Genomic DNA, 21851 nt, shown 5'->3' on the forward strand with positions numbered 1-21851 from the left:
CTGAGGTCCGGTGCAGAATTACCTTGCTTTTTCGCTTGAATCCTGGCTGCCTCTCCTGGCTTATCTGCAGGGTGCCACTGGAGTAGCTGCTTAATTTTTTTCCCTCGTTGGCTTGAAACGGTGTTCCTGGACCATGCAAAGGAGACCTCTGGTGTTAGCATGAAACCCTAATGGGGGCTTTCTTTGCACTTTTCTCTCCCCTAGGTGCTGAGCAAAGATGGGGTTTGTCGAGGATAAGGTGAAAGAGTACATTCAGGGAAACTATGCCAAGTTCCAAGACCTGCGTCTGAACCAGATGCTGCTTCATCTGCCGTGCCTCACCGCTGCGGATAGGGTAATTTTTCAGAGATTATTCCTTCCTTGCCCATGTCCTAGATCTGGGGTGGGAATGCTGCCCATGACGGTGTGAACGGGGTGGTGGGTGGGCTGTGGCTCTAAACCTGTATACAAAAAGCATCAACCAGCCAGTGTGGCGAAGTGGTTAAAAGCGGTGGTTTGGAGAGATGGACTCTGATCTGGAGAACCGGGTTTGATTCCCCACTCCTCCACATGAGCAGCGGAGGCTAATCTGGGGAACCGGGTTCGTTTCTCCACCCCTACACATGAAGCCAGGTGGGTGACCCTGGGCCAGTCACAGATCTCTTCGAGCTCTCTCAGCCCCACTAAATCTCAAGGTGTCTGTTGTGGGGAGAGGAAGGGAAGGAGATTGTAAGCCGGTTTGACTCTTCCTTAAGTGGTAAAGAAGGTCAGCATATAAAAACCAACTCTTCCTTCTTCAACCAGGGTATTGGATTTAGAGCACAACTCAGCTTCTTAAAAATTATGGCTCTTTTTGAAAAGTTTATAGTCCTTAAGATTGTGATGTATGTGGGCAATGCTTGGTGAAATCCCAGGAGCTGCAGTTGCAATAGAATAGTATATCTGGAGGTTGAGGAAGGCCTATTCTGTCCAGAGGAGGGCAACAAAGATGGTGAGGGGTCTGGAGACCAAGTCCTAAGAAGAAAGGTTGAAGGAGCTGGGTATGTTTAGCCTGAAGAGGAGAAGACTGAGAGGGGATATGATAACCATCTTCAAGTACTTGAAGGGGTGTCCTATAGAGGATGGTGCCGAGTTGTTTTCCGTTGCCCCAAAAGGTCGGACCAGAACCAACGGGTTAAAATTAAATCAGAAGAGTTTCCATCTAGACATTAGGAAGAACTTTCTGACAGTTAGAGCGGCTCCTCAGTGGAACAGGCTTCCTCGGGAGGTGGTGAGCTCTCCTTCCCTGGAGGTTTTTAAGCAGAGGCTAGATGGCCATCTGTCAGCAATGCTGATTATATGACCTTGGGCAGTTCAGGTGAGGGAGGGCATCTTGGCCATCTTCTGGGCATGGAGTAGGGGGGTCACTGGGTGTGGGGGGGGGAAGGTAGTTGTGAATTTCCTGCATTGTGCCGGGGGGGGGGGGTTGGACTAGATGACACTGGTGGCACCTTCCAACTCTAGGATTCTATTCTGCCTGCTTCACTGCTGGTCCTTCCCTCATTGCCTGACAACATTTTCAGACCACCCGCAGAATTGCTTTGGATCATAATTTATTTGCTTATTTAAAATCCTTATTAGCTTCTTTTCTTCCATATGGAGTTCAAGACATCTTACAACATAACTGAAACACATAATGTAAAATCCATTAAAAAAACAACACCAAAACTACAATCACACTGTAGGACTTCTGGTAAATTGAACACATGAAGCTGCCTTACACTGAATCAGACCCTTGGTCCATCAAAGTCAGTATTGTCTACTCAGACTGGCAGCGGCTCTCCAGGGTTTCAAGAGATAAGTAGAGGTGGTTTGCCATTGCCTGCCTCTGGGTAGCAAACCTGGGCTTCCATGGTGGTCTCCCATCCAAGTACTAACCAGGGCTGACCCTGCTTAGCTTCCCAGATCTGATAAGATCAGACTCGCCTGAACCATCCAGGTCAGGGTATAATAATTGCGTGCCATCAAGTTGCAGCAGACCTATGGCAACCCTGTAGGGCAGAGAGCCAGTGTGGTGTAGTGGTTAAAGAGTGGTGGACTCTAATCTGGAAAACCAGGTTTGATTTCCCACTCCTCCACATGAGCGGAGGACTCTAATCTGGTTTCCCCACTCCTCCACAGGAAGCCTGCTGGGTGACCTTGGGCTAGTCACAGCTCTCTTAGAGCTCTCTCAGTCCCCCCCTCCCTCGCAGGGTGTCTGTGGTGGGGAGGAAAGGAAGGCTATTGTAAGCCAGTTTGCTTCTCCTTAAAAAGTAGAGGAAGTCGGCATATCAAAACCAACTCTTCTTCTTTTCAAGACAAGAGCTGATCAGAGGTGGCTTGCCATTGCCTGCCTCTGCATAGCAGCCCCAGCCTTCCTCAGTGGTCTCCTATCCAAGTACCAGCCCTGCTTAGCTTCCAAACTCTGACGAGATCAGGCTAATCTGGGCTATTGGGATGGCAACGTATCTGCCCAGAGCCTTGCCATAGCGATTCATTGGTACGAATGTAGCTAACTGTCATTTATCTGAAGGCCCTTTCTTACTGATGGTGGTGATTTTGGGGGAGTGTCTTTGTTGAACACATGAAGCTGCCTTATACTGAATCTGACCCTTGGTCCATCAAAGTCAGTATTCTCTACTCAGACTGGCAGTGGCTTTCCAGGGTCTCAGGCAGAGAAAGATTTTTCACATCACCTACTACTTGATATTTTAACTGGAGATGCCAGGGACTGAACCTGGCACCTTCTGCATGCCAAGCTGATAAGAACATAAAACATATGAAAGGCCATGCTGGATCAGACTAAGGCCCATCGAGTCCAGTAGTTGTTTACACAGTGGCCAACCAGGATCTTGGCGGTGCGACTGAAGGCAAGCTGCAGCAGCCATTTTGAGGTTGTGCCCACCTCTGGTGTCAAAATTCCAAAGGTGCCCACAGGCTGAAAACGGTTGGGGAGCCCGACCTAGCGGGTTGATCCGTAAGCCGTTTCTGACCATCTGCATGCCAAGTTTGCTGGGGATCCATCTCAAAGCTGTACGTGGTGATGCTCTTTATGTGGTTTGTTCCTGAACTTGCATTTCCTGTTTCTCTTTCCTACAGCAAGAGATCTTAAGGGAAACAGACAGGAACGGGAACATTTCGTCCCTGATTGAATTTTTCAACCGCCTGTGGTGCAGACGCGGGTGGGTGACACAGCTGATATCTGCTCTCAGGGAGACCAATTCCGACCTGGCTGACAGCATCCAAGAGGTTTACGAGGCTCATCTACTACGTAAGTTGCTTTTCCATCTCTTAAAAATACAGCTGCTCTTGCTTCTGAACCACTTGATTTTCGAGCCAGGCATGTAAACCAGCAGCTGCCCGGGCGCCAGCTGCTGTGCCATGTGCTTTGGGGGTTACTTGTGGGTTCAGCTTCTGTAATGTGCTCAACCTAGGGGGATTCCTTTGACAAGTGTCTGGGAAATTTGACATGGCGGCCAAGTTGTCTGGAGCTGGCTGCAGGGAACACAGAACATCATTTCTGATTGGGTTAGGATAACTTGTGAGCTTGTGGGCCCAGCTCAAAATGGTGGGTTCCTCTGCCAAGACATCCCCATGTTAATTGGGGCAAGGGCAACTTCAGGACCACATTTTTCCATGCTTTGTTTAATGATCCAAATGTACACCCAATGTGATGCTCCGACAGAAACATAGATTTGGAAGGGATCATACAAGCCATCCCATCCAACCCCCTGCTTAAATTCAGGATCAACCTGGAGCATCCCTGACAAGTGCTTGTCCAGCCTCTTCTTAAAGACTTCCAGGAAGGGGGAGCTCACCACCTCCCTAGGTAGTCGATTCCACTGTCAAACAACTATTACTGTTAAAAACATTTCCCCAAATATCCAGCCGGTACCTTTCCGCCCACAATTTAAACCCATTATTGTGAGTTCTTCCCTCTGCTGCCAACAGGAACAGCTCTTTGCCCTCCTCTAAGTGACAGCCCTTCAAATGCTTCAGGAGAGCAATCCTGTCCCCCCTCAGCCTCCTCCAGACTAAACATTCCCAGCTCCCTCAGCCTTTCCTCATAGGGCTTGGTCTCCAGGCCCCAGATCATCCTCCTCACTCTCCTCTCCACCTGCTCCATTCTGTCCACATCCTTTTTGAAAGGAGGCCTCCAGAACTGCACACAGGACTCCAGTTGTAGCCTGACCAATGGAGTGTACAGCGGAACTATAACATCTTGTGATTTGGATGTCATGCATGCCTCTGTTGATGCACCCAGTGAAATCCTGCTTCACATACCCCAACCTTTATATTAGACAAATAGAAACAAATAAAGTCGGTGTGCTTATAACTTATCGCTGCTACAAAACCATACACCAAATATTGGAGAACAAAAATAAGAGTTGATAGACTGTCAGAGGACCTGAAAAAAAATGGCGCTCGTGGGTCAGCGGGGAAGTCCTGCAACACCTCCCTCTTTCAGAAATTGGCCACCTCACAAGCTTGTTCATCTCCTCCTTGCAGCCTCTCAGAGGAGACCCCCGGCAAGTTCTCCCTCAGCTGTTGCACCAGTAGCTGTTCCTCAGGGTGCCAACGCGCCCCCTTCGGACAACTCCCCACTTTCTCTTCCACGAAGCCAGTCAAGGCCAACCGGAGACCAGCCTCCCAAGGCCACAAATGCCTTGACACCAGAACCCTCAGCCTCCCTCCAAGACGTGGTAGATTACAGGGCTCCGGTTCAAGAAACCAAGTGTCCATCCTGGAACGACAAGACAGCTATAGAAGGAAAGGTTTGTCTCTCTTCCTTCGGCTTTGGGTGCTGGGAGAACTTGGCGCTGAAAACAAGGTTCAGCCAGCGTGGTGTAGTGGTTAAGAGCGGTGGTTTGGAGCAGTGGAGTCTGATCTGGAGAACCGGGTTTGATTCCCCACTCCTCCACATGAGCGGCAGAGGCTAATCTGGTGAACTGGGGTTGGTTTCCTTACTCCTACACGTGAAGGCAGCTGGGTTACTTTGGGATAGTCACACTCTTTCAGCCCCACCTACCTCACAGGGTGTCTGTTGTGGGCAGGAGAAGGGAAGGTGATTGTAAGCTGTTTTGATTCTGGTAGGCCACTGTGTAAACAGACTACTGGACTTCTATGCCCTTAGGCAGATCATGAGGTGGAGGGCATCTTGGCTATCTTCTGGGCATAGAGTAGGGGTCACTGGGTGTGTGTGGGGGAGGTAGTTGTGAATTTCCTGCAGTGTGCAGGGGGTTGGACTAGATGACCCTGGTGGTCCCTTCCAACTCTATGATTCTATGACTTGATGGACATTGGTCTGATCTAGTATAGCCTTTCTTATGTTCTTATGAAAGGGGTGCAGCTACGGTTCAATGGTAGAACGGGTACTCTGCATATACAAATTCCCAGGTTCAACCCCATTGTTTATTGGTATCTTTGGTCAGCTAGTATTGGGGAAGATCTTTCTTTCCCTGAGACCCTGGAAAGATGCTACTAAGTCAGGATAAAAAGTACTGAGCTAGAAAGTTCATCAGGGCAGGCATTCTTCATTTGTCGTTTGACCTTCCATGCATACAAACTTCATGATTGTGTGCTGAAGAGTGGTAATCCATTGTGAAAGGTGTGGAGTTGTTCACATCCCTCTTGAAAACACATGCGGCAAATCAGGTCTGCTTTAAATTAATAACAGAGGATTGTATTCAGGACACCAACTTTAACTCCAGTATCTTTGTCTTTGAGGCAGATACTGTAATTACTTTTTGCAGTTACCTACAGATAATTTTGCAGTTACCTACAGTGAATGCCAATTTTTAAAAAATATATTTAACATTGCCCTTAATACATTTCTCTATTTACTTCTCCTTTGCCATCTGAGAAGGCTCTGTCCGGGTTACATGGGGGGAGGCGACTCTATTGCCCTTTCTTAGTCACTATTTCTTTGATTTTTTCAGGCACTCGGGAAGGACATCAAGCAAAAGATTTCCACTCCGGGCCAACACAACAGAAATGCAGCAGAATCCAACGCCAGCTTAGCTGTGCAACGTGAGAATCTGACCGATGTCCAGGTTGCCTCTCCAGCGGCTCTGGTTCGACACCACGAGCATCTCAGAGAGGTGTCCGAGGAGGACAGGCAAAGCACTGAACCCGTATCCTCCGAATCTGATGCAGGTAATTTGGTACGGAACTGGGATGGTTTCCAGCAACGTCCTGTTTGTGTGAAAAACGGGTACTTTGGAAACATGAGTCGATCAGTTGACAGCAGTGTATCCTCAGCCCCAGAACCGGCCACCTCTTCTGGCCTTACATCTTCCAGAAACCAGCCTGAGGAGGATTCCTATTTGTCTTCTGACTGCTCCCCATTGGCTCCAAGAGGTCAAGTTGGGGCACAGCGTGAGGAACAGAGGGTCCAACCCTTGTGGGGTCAAGAAGATCTGTTAGACAACCCAGCAAACAACAAACCGCTCCTCATGAGAATGCAAGTTGATGAAAAGCAGAAAGGTGCTCAGAGTCAACAGGACAGTAGCAGTAACGTCAGCACCCTTCCCTTGCTCCAGAAGAAAGGTGATGGACACAGCCAGCAGGTTAACAGCAGGACAATGGATGTCAGAGAAATGACCAACGACGCTATCCCAAAAGGCAGTGCATTTGCGGACCTCCAGAGAAAAGGCAAGACTCTATCGCCTTCCATCCCTGGTGAATCAACAGCAGCCAGCTGCTCCGAGCAAGACTCTTCATCAATATGTTCAGAAGAAGTATCTCAAGATCACAGTCTGTGTTGTGAAACTCCTCCTAGTGTGGGTCAACTCTCCGAAGGCTGTATGGCTGGTTCCAAGGGAAATACCGTTGTCCTAGACACGAAGGGTAAGAGTCGTCCAGTAGACATTCAGTTAAAGGCCCAACTTGCTTAGGGAGGGGACAAAGCCAAGATACTCTATGAAGAACCTGGGTGGCATCATATGTTGGGGCTACCTTGTCTATAGGGACCCTTTCTATTTCTCAGGGCCCATTCCCACATAATAACCCAGCCTGCTTTTTAAGATCTTCTGGAGAGGCCTATTCACAGTGGGTAGCCATGTTAGTCTGTCTGCAGTAGTAGAAAAGAGCAAGAGTCCAATAGCACCTTAAAGACTAACAAAAATATTTTTGGCAGGGTATGAGCTTTCGTGAGCCACAGCTCACGAAAGTATCTGAAGAAGTGAGCTGTGGCTCACGAAAGCTCATACCCTGCCAGAAAATATTTTTGTTAGTCTTTAAGGTGCTACTGGACTCTTGCTCTTTTCTACTACTGGAGAGGCCTAGTTTCAGATTCCCATTTCATGAAATTCAGTAGGAGGTGAAGCAGGATCTTCTATGTTAAGGCCCCTATTTTGAGGGCAGGGTTGCTGCGGTGAATCCATCTGAGGCAGTTGCTTTAAGTGGGGGGGGGGGCTTCATAACTCCCTTTCTCAACCAGTTTCCTACCTACTTAACCTGTCAGCCCCGCTTGAGACCGAAAGGAACAAGTCCTCCTGGCTTCCACATAATACATTAAAAGACATTCTAATGCATTTATTTATTCATTCATTCAAAACTTTGGTGTGTCCCCTTTCTACCTCACTTAGGGTCCTCAAGACAACAAGCTAACACAACACCTAAACGACCTATGATTTCCAGGGTACAAGCTTTCAAGAGTCAAAGCTGTCTTTGGTATCTGACAAAAAGGAGTGTTAACTTTTTATAGTCAAAGATAGGACATTTTGGAGGACTTTCATTCATAGGGTCGCCATGAGTCGGAAGCGACTTGACGGCACTTAACACACAGCACAACGTTTGAAAGCTTATATCCTGGAAATCTTGTTGATCTTTAAGGTGATACTGAACTCAAATTTTATGAAATGTTATCAGCTACTGTATCTTTTTTGCGGGGGTTATAAGTGATGGTTCGAAAGGCCAAGTGGGTTCTTAATACTGGAAATAAGTTAAAATCAAGGAATACACCCATGGCTAGTGAGCTAAAGATACCTTGTAGGTATTTTTTTTAAGAAGAAGAGTTGGTTTTATATGCCGACTTTCTCTACCACTTAGGGGAGAATCAAACTGACTTACAATAACCTTCCCTCCCACTCCCCACAACAGAAACCCTGTGAGGTAGGTGGTAGAGAAAGGTAGGGGCTGAGAGAGCTGTGACTAGCCCAAGGTCACCCAGCTGGCTTCATGTGGAGGAGTGGAGAATTAACCTGGTTCACCAGACTTGCGTCCGCCGCTCACGTGGAGGAGTGGGGAATCAAACCCTGTTCAGATCAGAGTCCACCGCTCTTAACCACTACACCGCACTAGCTCTCTTTAAAATTTAGAGCTGCATTCTCTGTGCTAAAAATGTTGACATTCTGCTGCAAGAAAATCCTTAATTCGTTCTTTGCTGCAGAATCATGCAAAATATATTGTAAATATGTATTTATATAGTATGTTGATCTTGTAAGCTGCCTTATGTTCCGAAAGGGAGAAAGGTGTCTAATAATATTTTAAAAATAAACAAACAAAAATTTTGGGCCACCAAAACCCTACCTCTAAATTGGAGGTCTTGGTCTGCCACCCCTCCGACTCATGAGATTGTAGAAGGATTTTCCTGCATGCTTTCTAGGATATTTTGGATCCATAAGGCCTGGAAATATGCTCATATATATTATTTTTTTACTTTAGAAGCTCTCAGGAAGCTGGCCTCTGTGTTTGGCATCACATTCCCCCAAAAAGGAAAAAAAGATGCCAAGTAATGGTTGACAGCTTTATTGTCTTGGAGGGGAGGGGGCTTGGCTCAGTGGTAGAGCATCTGCTTGGCATGCAGAAGGTCCCAGTTTCAATCCTGGGCATCCAGTTAAAGGGACTAGGCAAGTAGGTGATGTGAAAGACCTCTGCCTGAGACCCTGGGGAGCTGCTGCCGGTCTGAGTAGACTATACTGGCTTCGATGGACCATGGGTCTGATTCAGATTCAGTTTAAAGCAGCTTCATGTGTTCATGTGTCAAGCCCCTACACTTAATTGCTGTGGAGAGGGTTAGTATAAAGGAACTCTAATCCCCCTGATGAAGCTGATGTAGCGAAACGCGTAGGGGCTTCACAAGACAATACAGCTGTCACTTATTACTTGGCATCTTTTTTCCTTTTTTTGGTTTGCTGGCACATTAATTGGTGTAGCCCTATGTTTCTTTCACTTTTCGATAACCACATTCTATAGGGTTAAGCTTCTTCAGAATTGCAGCATACACCCTGAAGGGTGTCCTCCATAACACGTGTTGTTTGTGTGCATGTCTCTTTGTTCCAGAAACTCCACAAACTGCTTCTTCGCTTGGCCGATCTTTCTCCGAGAGTAGTCCGTTCCCACCAAGATCATCGATAAAGGAACATGTTGATCAGATCCCCAACACTGTTCCTGTTGGCAGATTTTCTTCTCCACCTTTCAACTTCGCTGGTTCTTCCTCCACTGATGTGATTCCTCCCAGCTCACCTGTAGCGGTTTCTTCCATTCTGAGCGATGGGTATTCTGAGGATCTTAAAGCACCTGTTCAGGAGAGAGAGCTGGCGAAGACCAATTTGTGGACCACCTCTGAGCGGGTAAGTTGCTGTGTCAGCTTCAGTGGTGGAAAGTGTGGTCAAGTCACAGCTGACTCACAGTGACCCTGTAGGGTTTCAAGGTTTTCCCGTAAAATGTTTCAGTGGTATTTGTGCATCAATAAATCAGTATTACACATAGAATCATAGAGTTGGAAGGGACCACCAGGGTCATCTAGTCCAACCCTCTGCACAATGCATGGAATTCACAACTACCTCCAGCCCGCACCCAGTGACTCCTACTCCATGCCCAGAAGATGGCCAAGATGCCCTCCCTCTCATGACCTGCCCAAGGTCATAGAATCAGCAGTGCTGACAGATGGCCATCTGGCCTCTGCTTATGTGAGAGCCAGTGTGGTGTAGCAGCTAAGGTGTTGGACCAGGGTCTGGGAAACCCAGGTTCGTATCCCCACTTGCGCTGTGGAAACTTGCTGGGTAATGTTGGACCAGTCACACACTCTCAGCCTCGCCCCTGACTAGTATTTGGATGGAAGACCTCCAAGAAATACTGGGGTCGTGATACAGAGGCAGGTAAAGGCAAATCACCTCTGAACGTCTCTTGCCTTGAAAACCCTACAGGGTCGCCATAAGTCAGCTGTGACTTGACAGCCAAACAATGTGTGTGTGTGTGTGTGTGTATGTATGTATACGTGATTTACGTCATATGTATCAATTGCATACAAAACCTGCAACTCATGCATATACCATGTAAATGAAACTACAAAATCATGAGTACAAAAAGCAAAGAATGGAAATAATTGGCAAAAAACCCTGCGGGACTTGTTTACCTTCCACAGGGCATGCAAGGCCAAATTGTTTAGGTTAGCTCTTGGAGTGTAAGCCACATGTTTGGGGTGTTTTGTTTGTAGGATATTTTAATAGTTTAATATTTTAATGGTAATATGTCACTTGTTTTTTATGTAGTTTTTAACTCATTTATGCTTTTTTAATGTTGTAAGTCGCTGCAAGACGCTTTGGGTGACTGGTGATTAAAGAAAATCAAAAATAAATAAAAGATGAGCAGCGATGGTTGTGCTATCACCTGCCTCTGCATAGCTTTCTTGGTGGTCTCCCATCCAAGGACTAACCAGGGCTGACCCTTCTTAGCTTTCAGGACCTGATGAGATCCAGCCAGCCAGGGCCATTCAGGTAAGGGCATTCCAGCTTTAGAAGTGCAGAATTTGTGAAGCTTCTGAAGTCACAGTAGGCAGAAAGTCACAGTAGGCCTTCAAACTTAAATTAAAAAGTATGGGAAATCATTTAGTGCATAGTGTTTATTACTTGCAGTGTACAAAGTACAACAGTCTGGTATATCTACAAAGTTGTTTTCTATTCAATTACACATACACCAAATAGTAGGCATTGAACTGGGGTTGTACAGAAACATATTTATTTGCCAGCTTATAAATAGAAAAAAACAAATTTTAAGAAGAAGAATCATTGACTGCGGCAAGCAAAAGACCTGGGGTTCAAACATCCCTGTAAACCGGCGCAGTGTTTCTGTTCCCCAGGACGGGATTTTCTAGCAGTCAAGGTTAATGGGGTTGGATCCAGATTTTTCCAGTGGGATCAAAATGTTCCACTCATGGAAGGCACATCTCTTCTTGGAACTGAACTTCCCTACCTTCCTCTCTCGGTTGCAGCCCCTCTGATCTCCCTGGAAGTGTTTTGCTGGTGAGGGGAACCCCTCAGGAATGGGAGTGAGGCGCAACTGGGGTCTGCATCAGGAAGAGGGTACTGGTGGAAATTACCCCTTTCTGTTAGCTTATGGGGTAGTTTTAGTGAGCTCTGGCTTCTTTGTTTTTTTGTTTTAACTATCTGTGTTCATTGCTTGTTTCAATGATTTTGATAGGTGGTTTTTTTATATTCTTGTTACCCACCTTGAATCCTGACAAAGGCAAAAAGTATAAGTACTCTAAAACAGCTGTGTCGAACTCATTTGTTACAAGGGCCAGATATGACATAAATATTGGTCGGGCCACTAGCCAGTCCAGATCAGGAGCCGGGGGGGGGGGGGGGGCTCTTCCCTTGGCTGGTGACCCCACAGCAGGCTACCCAGCCCAGAGAGTGGGGGTGGCTGCCTAGGTTGGTGAACCTGCAGTGGGCTTGCCTGGCCAGATTGGGACTTGGGGGTGCCTGCCTCAGCGGGCTTATGGGCCAAATAAAAGCTCTCAGGGGATCGGATCCAGCCTGTGGGCTGTACATTTGACAACCCTGCTGTAAAACACAGCTCCTCCAGCTGCGGGTATACCTGTGGCCTGGGAAGCGCTTTGTGGAAGAAATGCCAGTTGAGTGCAGGACAATGGGAGAGATGAGAATAAGAATGAAGAGATGAGTTTCTCTTACCTGTTTGAAAAGATGAATGAATGTGTTTTCTTCCCACAGATAACAGGGGACGCATCTCTAAGAGCTACCATAGCTTCGCCCTCATCTGTTACAGATAGTCCTACAAATTCAAGGGAGAAGAGGAATAATGCCGGTGGCCCTTCCAGAGATGCTCGTATCTTCTACAGTAACCGAGAAGAGGAGGACATCTCACTGTTCAAGCCTGGTGTTCTCTCTTCAGAGGAAGTCACAGGGGGACCTCTTGACCGGCTGTCGATTAACCCAGGCAGAGTATATTCTGGAACGTCAGATAGGCTTCGCATGAGTGACGAATACTCTGAGAAAAGTGACCCCTTAATGCTGAGCGCTTCCACTTGGAGTAGTCACTCTGAAGAGTCCGGGAGAAATCTGTCAACGGGAACGAACATCAACCACTCGGATGAGGATTCCATCAGAACCCACACAGTTCATGTACGGGAGTCTCCCAGCGCTGATCTCGCTGGAGCGCCACAGATAACTCGTCCAGCACTTGGGAACGCTAGCCAATCTCCAGGTGACTCTTTGGACTCTGTCGCCGGGGATCAGCTGATCAAAAATGCCAGCTCCCCCCCTGTTCGCAATGATAGTCAAAGAAATTCCCTTCAGAATGAAAGTGTCAGTGATACCGCCTCTTCACACATGAGTGGTTCCGTACTGCTTGCCGTTGGTTTCGCTCTGATTTCTCTGGTGGCTTTGGTAGTGTATAAACAGGTGAAGAAATAGGAGCTGGTGGTGGGGAATGAAGACTGTTAGAGAATGCTGTATCTGGCCAACTAAGAGAGAGAAATCAAGTCTCCTGCTTGTTATAAAATGTTACCTTCCTGTAAGTGCGAAGCTTCATAGGGGGGAAAAGTAATGAAACGAGAACCTACAAGAACCAATAATGAAACGATGTTTGTTTCCTTGAATACGCTTCCTCCCAAGATGTTGCGTGATGGTTTTGACACCTCCCCCGTTGCCTTTTTGCTTAGATCCATCCTTGAAGATCTTTTAAGACTCCTTATTGTAGTGGCGGTAGTTTATATCTGACAGTATGTGCCATGTTTGATCGAAGCCCGTGACGGACAGATTTTCTGCAAGATAAGTGGCACTTTTATCCAGTGGAAGAGTCCACCGTTAGGGGAACTGGTCCATGGGATCCAACCCAATGTATTGCTTTTGGGCAGTTTGTGCCGAAACCAGTTCTGCTGCTCCTGGTGGAGCTTAACAGCCTTCCGTGGTAAATTCAGAGGCATGATACCTTTGGTTTTCAAATGCTGGGAACAGATAGCACTCACAGCATGCCGTAGGCTAACTTCCTGAAGCCCCTGGTCTTCTCCACTAATGAAGCGCCGGTGAGCAATGACAGACATTAGTTCCGATCAACCAACCAAAATTTCTGCTGGTCTACAATACAAGCCATCTCTTGTAAAGCTAATTGATTAGGGAGCGATGGCTTCTTTGAAATCTATTTTTTCTGCACTCCAATGGTGTTTTGACCTAGTAGAATCCCAGCTTGCCCATTTGCCTTGTGGGGAAGCTTGAAAATATCAGTCCCACCTTGTTAGATTTTGCATTTTCTTTTTTAATCATAAAAAGAACAAAACAACGCTGGCACTCTGGAGATTTGTAGCCTTTCTCCCAGCCCTAGTTTTCTGAAACCAGTTGAAATGATGGCCGTGTTTATTGTTAGGAGCACTCAAATTAGCTCTGGATGTTATTGACTCAGGATTGGCATCTTGTCTGGGTATTCCACTTAAATATGTGCCACAGACTCGTGGCTTGCCATCTGGGTTGCAGCAAAACACTGCAAGGAGAAGGAAAGCAGCCAAAGAGGGCAAGGCAGCAGAGTTTGACCCTTTTCTCTCCAGATGGGCTCCAGACCTGGGGGTTAGATCCAGTGTTCTGCGGTCACAAGGGTCGTCCCTGAATACCCCTCCCTCCAGCGTCCAAGGCTGGGAAAGTTTATTCCCAGGGTCGTGGGACCCATGTGGAAGGGGGAAAATTGCATTTCTGTCCCTCTTCCATCAGTGGAACTTCACTGATGGCTGAGACAGCTTTTATCCTCTTTCCAACTGCAGCCTCCCAACCTGTGGGCGTATTAATCCACGTGGGTCCCATGACCCTGGAAATAAACTTTCCTGGGAAAGGACTGCAGAAGAAGGGAGGGGAAAGCGGGAAAGATCTGTGACTGTCAGCACCTTCCTCTGATGTATTGCTGCATCCACCTCTATGGTTTTGTTGCAGATGCAGGTTTTGAATCCCATCTCGGGGGGGTGGGGGAAGAGCAGTTGATGGGAATTTAAGCACCCTCAGTGATCTGCTTCTCTCCCTGTTCCTTCTCATAATGCTGCATTGCAGAAGAGAAGCAGTTGCCAGTTCTCCAGACTGGAGGCGGCTACCAGCCTCGGTATCTTGGGCCCTTGCGCAGGCCATCCCATGTTTGCATGGAGCTCTGCCTTCCCTCATTTCTCTGCAGAAAGGATGAGGGAGTTGGAGGCACCTAACTGGAGAGTGATCTTGTCGGTCCATGCCCTAAGGGTTCATGGCCTAAGAATGGAGACTGCCTCCTAGTACCTGTCCTCTCGTTGAAGTTTCAGCGTGGTGTAGTGGTTAAGAGCGGTGGACTCTGATCTGGAGAACCAGGCTCAATTCCCCACTCCTCCACATGAGCGGTGGAGGCTAATCTGGTGAACCGGGTTGGTTTCCCCACTCCTCCACATGAAGCCAGCTGAGTGACCTTGGGCTAGTCACAGTTCTATTAAGAGCTCTCTCAGCCCCACCTACCTCACAGGTGTCTGTTGTGAGGAAGGGAAGGTGATTGTAAGCTGGTTTGATTCTTCCCTAAGTGGTAGAGAAAGTTGGCATATAAAAACCAACTCTTCTTCTTCAAGATCAAAATTAAACTGTCACAAGGTAATGGTTTGTGTGAGCAAGCTGTAGTGGAACGTTTCTGGATAGTGGAACTGAGTAGTGGATTTTGCTCTAGGCTCCATTCTGCTGCACGTATAGGTTGACCTTCATGTTAAAGAAGCGGTGGAATAGGTTCGAGAAGGAGAGGTGGTTTTTATATGCTAACTTTGTCTACCACTTAAGGAAGAATCAAACCAGCTTACAATCCACCTTCCTGTCCCCACAACAGACACCCTGTGAGGTAGGTGGTGCTGAGAGAGCTGCGACTAGCCCAAGGTCACCCAGCTGGCTTCATGTGTGTAGGAGTAGGGAAACAAATCCAGTTCACCAGATCAGACTCCACTGCTCTTAACCACTACACCACACTGGCTTCCCATGATTCCAGCCATTACTGTACTCTTGGGAATGATATGATTCTCTGTTTTCCCTGCACTGCTGGTGGAGTGTGCACAGTGCATTGGCTTAATGGTTTAATTGGGCATCTTTAAAAAAAAACAACAATCCAGTTCCAAGGCCTTCAGCTTTTCCCTTCCAGGACTTGCAGAGCTACAAATAAAAAAGGGACAGGAAGTCATGTGAAATCAGAGTCACATGCCAGGCAGAGGGGGGTTATGACTTGCCAGTGTCAGGGTCAGGATTGTGAGCAACATACCCAGAATGCCAGGGAGAGGAAAGGCAAGAAGGGTATCCTGTAGTGAAAACACCAGGGGTCAAAACCGTGGAGGAATATTCTCCACTACCGACTGGCTTTGCCCGTATCGGTTCTTTTCTCAGTGTGCATGCGCAGAGAGTCAGCCAGCATGGTGCCCTCGTTCTCTATGCATGCGCACTAGCCGGAGGTGATGAGCCAGCAAGTAAGGGTTCATGTGCTAAGAATGGTATCTGCCTGCTAGTATCTGTCCTCTCGTTGAAGAGTTGAGGAGTTGCAGTTGAGTTCTGTGCTGGGAGACATCAGGGTGGGTTTTAGTTTGTGTTCTGGTTTTTACAAGAAAAGGATGCCCTGAAAAGCAATTCTGGTTCCCACATAAAGGCGTGTGGTTCATTGAAGAGGTTGCAGTAGTCTGCTGATTGCACACCATCTCTTCCTAAATTTATTTTATCTGTTCTTCTTTTGTTCCTTTACTGCCTGTCTCATGCCTAAAAACATTTTAAATACATATTTGAAATAAGACAGACTGCGTTTTTCTTTCTCTCCCCCCAATGAATGTAAAACCATTTAGTGTGCTTCAGACTTCCATAAATTTATTTAGGGACCCAAAGTGGCTTACGTTGTTCTCCCTTCCCATTTTATCTTCACAGCAACAACCCTGCAAGGTAGGCTAGGTTGAGACAACAGCCCCAGGTCATCCATTGAGCTTCATGGCCAAGTAGAGATTTGAACCTTGGGACTAAATCTGCACAGCCAATCAGAAGCCTTGCTGGGCAAAAGGCTCACCTGGCCCCGTCCACTTTCCAAAAACATTTGGCGGGCACCAGAAAAGGTGTTGGTGGGCGCCATGATGCCCATGGGTACCACATTGGAGATCCCTGGTTTAAAACCTCCCTGAAAATAAAGAGCCAGTAGAGAAAGCTAAGAGGAGGATCAAACCTCTCCCCGCCAGCCTGATTTCTGTTGCCGTGGAGGTTTTTGCTTTGTTTTTGCAAACGGACATTCGGAACTGGATTCCACTATCTGCAATCTGAAATTATACTGTCTGACATGACAGGGCTGTCACCTTGTTGTCTTGCACGTGTGAATCAGATTGAGCTGGCTTTCTTCATAAGATCCATTGATCTAAGGCCAGTTTCTGTGCATCTCCTATGTATTAGAGCCATGTGGGAATTGGCTCTCGGAACGGACATGGAGAGGAACTAGTAAAGTGTAGTCGTTTACATCTGAGGATCTGAGTTAGAATCCTCACTTGACCCTGTAGCTTGCTGGTTGACCTTGTGCTGGACATACACTCTCAGCCTAACCCACCTCATAGGGATGTTGAGGCTAAGAGAACATCTACACAACCGTGAGCTCCTGGGACGATAAAAACGTACTAGAGGCTTTGATGCATGAATCGGATGAAGTCGGCCCCTCGTCCGTGACAGTTTACTCATCTCCACAAGCTGGGTTAAATCTAAGCAGGGTTTTGATCCTGGATTTCCCACAACCCAGCAGCCTGTACTGCACCATGTCCAGGCAGAGGGACCTCTGGTTCTCTGCAAACATGAATCAGAAACAAAGCTTGCCAACTTTTAACTTTTGGGAGAGTGGAAGCGTTGCTAGGCCATTTGGACTGAACATCTATGTGCCCTTGGTGTTTTCTACTGGACCCACATTCCCTGCTTTTTCTTGCTTTCCCATCACTTGAACACATGAAGCTGAATCAGACCATCGGTCCAGCAAGTTCAGTATCCTCTATTGAGACTGGCAGCAGCTCTCCAGGTCTCTTTCCCTTCACCTACTGCCAGATCTTTTTAACTGGAGGTTCCTGCTGGTAAATGATTGCGGGGGGGGGGGGCGGTTCAGAAGAAGCTTTCTTGAGAGGGAATTCTGTAATTTTAACCGCCTGGTGGTGCAGCGATGCCTGTTTGAGTCACTATTTCTCCTGGGAAAGTTCAGTGACTAGATTACCTTGTTTTGTTGCTGATGCATTCTACTGCAGAAATAGGCTTTAAGAAACACCAGGATTGGTGCCAGGAGAGGAGAAAGGAACCCAGCAGACCTGAAGGTCTACCACGGTGGTGAAGCCGTAATCTATAGAAGTGGGTCAGTAGGTCAGTGTAGGAGGGGGAGGGAAATGTCACAGAATTCCCCCCCCCCCCAAGTCTTTCTTCCAGAATATCTGTTTAAAGTCTCTGTTGCCAGGCAGCTTTTTTCTTTGACAAAATGTGACCAGAAATTAAGCCCAGGAAGCCAATTTTTAGTTCTGCTTTATCCTAGCCTCAGTGTCTTAAACTGTAAAAGATAATCTTCGACTAAGTCAGGGCTGTGTGTAGTTATATAGATATAAATAAAAAAATTATACCAGGTTAAACAGAATATTATCACTGATGAGTAAATAATGCAACCACACAGGCAGAAATCAAGTAAATGAAAATTTCCCCAGCATTAAGATGGGTGTAAGGTTTATCTGGCAACGAGGAACAATACGGGAATAGATCACAATGGGTAGCTGTGTTAATCTGTCTGTAGCAGTAGAAAAGAGCAAGAGTCCAGTAGCATCTTAAAGACTAACAAAATTTTTTGCAGGGTATGAGCTTTCGTGAGTCACAGCTCACTTCTTCAGATATCTGAAGAAGTGAGCTGTGACTCACAAAAGCTCATACCCTACCGAACATTTTTTAGTCTTTAAGCTGCTAATGGACTCTTGTTCTTTTTTAGTATGAGAAGAGACTGTTTTAAAAAATGATTACTCCATTGTTGTAAGTGTACACAGGGCGTGGCTTCCCCCTGACCCCCCCCACCCCAATTTTGCTGTCTTTTGTACAGTTGTGCATTTGGAGCTTATCTTTATGAATTCCCAAAGCACACCCCCAATCACATTTGCACAATCTCCCTGCAGCTTCCTCAGAACATTTTATCTGCTGACGGTCAGCCAGGATACCTATGGTGAGAAATGCCTTGTTGCAGATTTTTTTTTAAGTTTCTCCAAAAGAGGAGGTGAAAGTTACTCATGTTTTTAAACTCATGTTTGGGAGAGGTAAACTGGGGCAGTGGATTAGGAAACAGGCGGCCTTTGATTTTCGATTTTTTTTTAAAGAAGAAAAATACTTTAAAAGGAGCATTTTGCAAAGGAATGGGGAATCTTCACTGTTTTCTGCTGTTTTAAAATTTTGTTTACATGAGACAAGCAGTTCCTCCCTTCAGGTGTTCCTGCATAAGAAGACATGGCTTCTAAAGATTTTAAAAAAGATGAAGTGTTCTAAGGGAGGCGAGGTGGCGTGGTATAGCCCGATCTCATCAGATCTCGGAAGCTTAGCACAGTCAGTACTTGGACGGGAGACATTTAAAAGTGGCAACCTCGATGGACCAGGACGTCTAGGGTAGAGTGTTGTACTAGGATGGGGGGAAGTGAGTTCAAATTCTGACGGCAATAAAGTTCACTGGCTTGGCATACGGTCTTATTTATTTTTTTACTGACGTTATCTATAGTCCACCTTTCTCACAGGGACTCGTATATATAAATTTTATTGGGTTTTATGATAGAAATTTTCCATTGCATTAAACAACATCTATAACAATATCGAATTTCAATTCTAACCTAAAGTTGTTATAATTCCATATCATATAATAAAAAAGAGAAAAGAAAAAAGAAAAAAAGAAATGGAAAATTTTTTGACTTCCCCATCACCTCTATCTGCCTCTTAATAAAAAGTTCCTCCCGTCATAGGTAATCTAATCTTGATAAAATATCAATACCATATATAAAAAACCATAATCTGTTAGTAAATATAATTATGCTTATTCAATATAAAAAAAAATCAAAAATAATCCTCTGGATCAGATTAGAAAATATTCTTCCATTCTTCCCAATTTTAACTCATATTCACAATAATGCATCCACGCCCCCCATTCCCCCAAAAACCGAACGTCATTTTCTTCATTTAGAATAGCTGTGAGTTTTGCCATTTCTGCCACTTCAAACATTTTAACAATCCAGTCTTTTTTCTCTGGAGTTTCTAGCCCTTTCCATTTCGCTGCATAAAGCAGTCTCGCAGCTGTTGTGGCATATATCAAAAAGGTTCTTTGTGTTGCTAAGTCGTCTGGAATCATACTCAATAACATCATTTCTGGTGTTTTGGATATATTCTTTTGTAGTATTAATCTCAGTTCGTTATAAATCATGTCCCAGAAGTCTTTGGCTTTGTCACAGGTCCACCACATGTGATAAAAGGAACCAATTTCTTTGTTACATTTCCAACAAGTAGGGGACATCGTTTTATAAATCTTTGCAATTTTCTTGGGTGTTAGATACCATCTATACATCATTTTATAGATGTTTTCTCGCACTGACTGTGCTTTTATTCCTTTTAAATCTTTAGACCATAATCTTTCCCATTTATTTAAAACAATATCATGTCCCACATTTTGAGCCCAGTCGATCATAGTTGGTTTAATCGTGTCCTGCTCACAGTATATTGTTAAAAGGAGATTATACATTTTAGAAATCAGCTTTGTATTATTGTCTAGTAGAATCCTTTGAAAAGGAGATTTTTCTTTAGAGAAACCTTTTTTTGCATCTTGTACAAAAACTGATTTGATTTGGTAATATTGAAGCCATTGTAAATCATCCTTAAGCAGTTGAAAGTCTTTTAGTGAGCATTTCTTTCCTTCCCAATTAGTTAGATCTTGATAAGTAATAAATTTGTCTGGTCTAAGTGGGCGCAAAGTTAGCATTTCTTGGGGCGATATCCACATCGGTGTTTCTGGTTCCAAAATGTGTTTATATCTCATCCAAATACGAAGTAGAGAGGACCTGATTATATGATCTGTGCAGACATCTGTTCAAACTGTTTATTTGTTGCCTCAGTTTGTTTAGTTAGCATATCCTGTAACTTTTTTTCCATGGTCGAGGTTTGTAAAGAGTCCCTTAGTTTAGTATAGGCAGGGCTATGTAGTGAGCCAGAGCGGGGTCGAGACATTTACATTCAAAAAAAGCTGGTAAAATACATGTCCACCGACAGGGCCTTTAAGGTGCTGGTTAAAAGATGATAGTTCAAAGATCAGCCTAGTAATTTTTTCGGGTTGAAAAGAGTCGAAATTGGCTTTAAAATTGCATTTTAAAGTTTTAAAATACCAGTGAGTTTTTTCGGTCGCTCTAGATCGGATTAATCAGGAAGTAAACAGGAAGTTACTAGTGCTGCAGACCTTCTATCGCCTCTTCTCGATGGTTATTCCTTCAGGAATGATTTGAAAGTAACTCGAGTGCGACGGATATTCAGTCCCGCGGCTACTTCCTGTTGTTTTAGTTCCAATGATAGAGAGGGTGTTATAGAGAGTCTTCCGTTCCAGGCACTCCCTTACTGCAAACGTGGCAGGAATTCGCCGGAAAATCAGGAAGAGAAATCACCCTCCCCTTCCTTCGGACCTCTCATTGGTGATAATTCTTGTCAGTCTAAAAGGTATCCTTCCGACTCTTTGTTATGGTTTAGGCTGATCGATCCGATAAGGCTCCTGTCGCTAATCCCGATGACTAACTCAGATCAAACTTTTTCAGTTCGGATTATGGAGGGGTGGGGGTCCCAGAAATATTCTTATCAGCCTCCCGTCTGTTCAAATTTCTAGTAAGTAGACGAAGAGTTCTTTTGTACTCACTTGGGTGTCAAGAGGTGAGGTTCTTTTCTTTATGTAGTCCTTATGTTGGTATTAAGGCAGTGGAGGGTAGAGCTTGCTGCCAAAGTTGCGTTTTGGCGATGTCCTTCCCTAGTGCCCTCGCAGGACCGGCGTCTAGGACTCCGAGGGGCTTAAAAAAGCCCCCTCAGAGTACCTAGGAGGTCAAACCGCGTTTGCGGGCTGCAGGGAGTTCCTGCTTTCCAACCCACTTGCAAGGGTCGGATTGGGGTATCTATGTACCCCAAAAATAACGCAAACTTGGATTTCTCCCAGGACAACCTGGGGAAATGGAGTGCTCTCTCCAACGGCACCACCGGAAGTCCCTTTCTCACAGGGACTCAAGGTGGATTATACATAATGAGTCAGTACAATCAACAAAATGAGACATTCAGTAACTAGTGCATTAGGATTTTAGAAGTCCGGAACCACCAGAAAGAACTGAAGCGTAAGTATTAACATGTCACATTAACTAGTACAGAAATTACATATTTAAAGGGCAAGAGTCCAGTAGCACCTTAAAGACTAACAAGAATATTTTCTGGTAGGGTATGAGTTTTTGTGAGCCACGGCTCACTTCTTCAGATACAGCTAGAATGTGAATCCATCGGTCTTTAAGTAGAGGAGAGTGAATTCAGACAAGCATTAGTATGTAAATGTTAACAGTATGTACATGTGAATAGCAGGCGTGATGGGATTAGGTGTGGTGTGCAGAAGAGTCT

The 21851-nt window shown here is 45.7% G+C and overlaps 1 protein-coding gene across 1 annotated transcript; it reads left to right on the forward strand.

Moving 5' to 3' along the window:
* The first annotated feature begins 217 nt into the window (after positions 1–217).
* Positions 218–12656, forward strand: MAVS (mitochondrial antiviral signaling protein). Its single transcript, XM_056855774.1, has 6 exons — positions 218–334; positions 3097–3268; positions 4507–4772; positions 5937–6153; positions 9283–9572; positions 11955–12656. Exons 1-6 carry the CDS (start codon positions 218–220, stop codon positions 12654–12656), a joined length of 1764 nt encoding a protein of 587 aa, XP_056711752.1.
* Positions 12657–21851: the final 9195 nt, after the last annotated feature.

The sequence above is a fragment of the Euleptes europaea genome, chromosome 9 (genome assembly GCF_029931775.1).
Source record: "Euleptes europaea isolate rEulEur1 chromosome 9, rEulEur1.hap1, whole genome shotgun sequence".
NCBI lineage: Eukaryota > Metazoa > Chordata > Lepidosauria > Squamata > Sphaerodactylidae > Euleptes > Euleptes europaea.

Coding starts and splice junctions, on each gene's coding strand:
- MAVS (XM_056855774.1), top strand. CDS start 218: ATGGGGTTTGTCGAGGATAAGGTGAAAGAGTACATTCAGGGAAACTAT. Junction 6,154..9,282: donor ATCCTCCGAATCTGATGCAG/GTAATTTGGTAC, acceptor TCTTTGTTCCAG/AAACTCCACAAACTGCTTCT. Junction 9,573..11,954: donor TGTGGACCACCTCTGAGCGG/GTAAGTTGCTGT, acceptor TTCTTCCCACAG/ATAACAGGGGACGCATCTCT.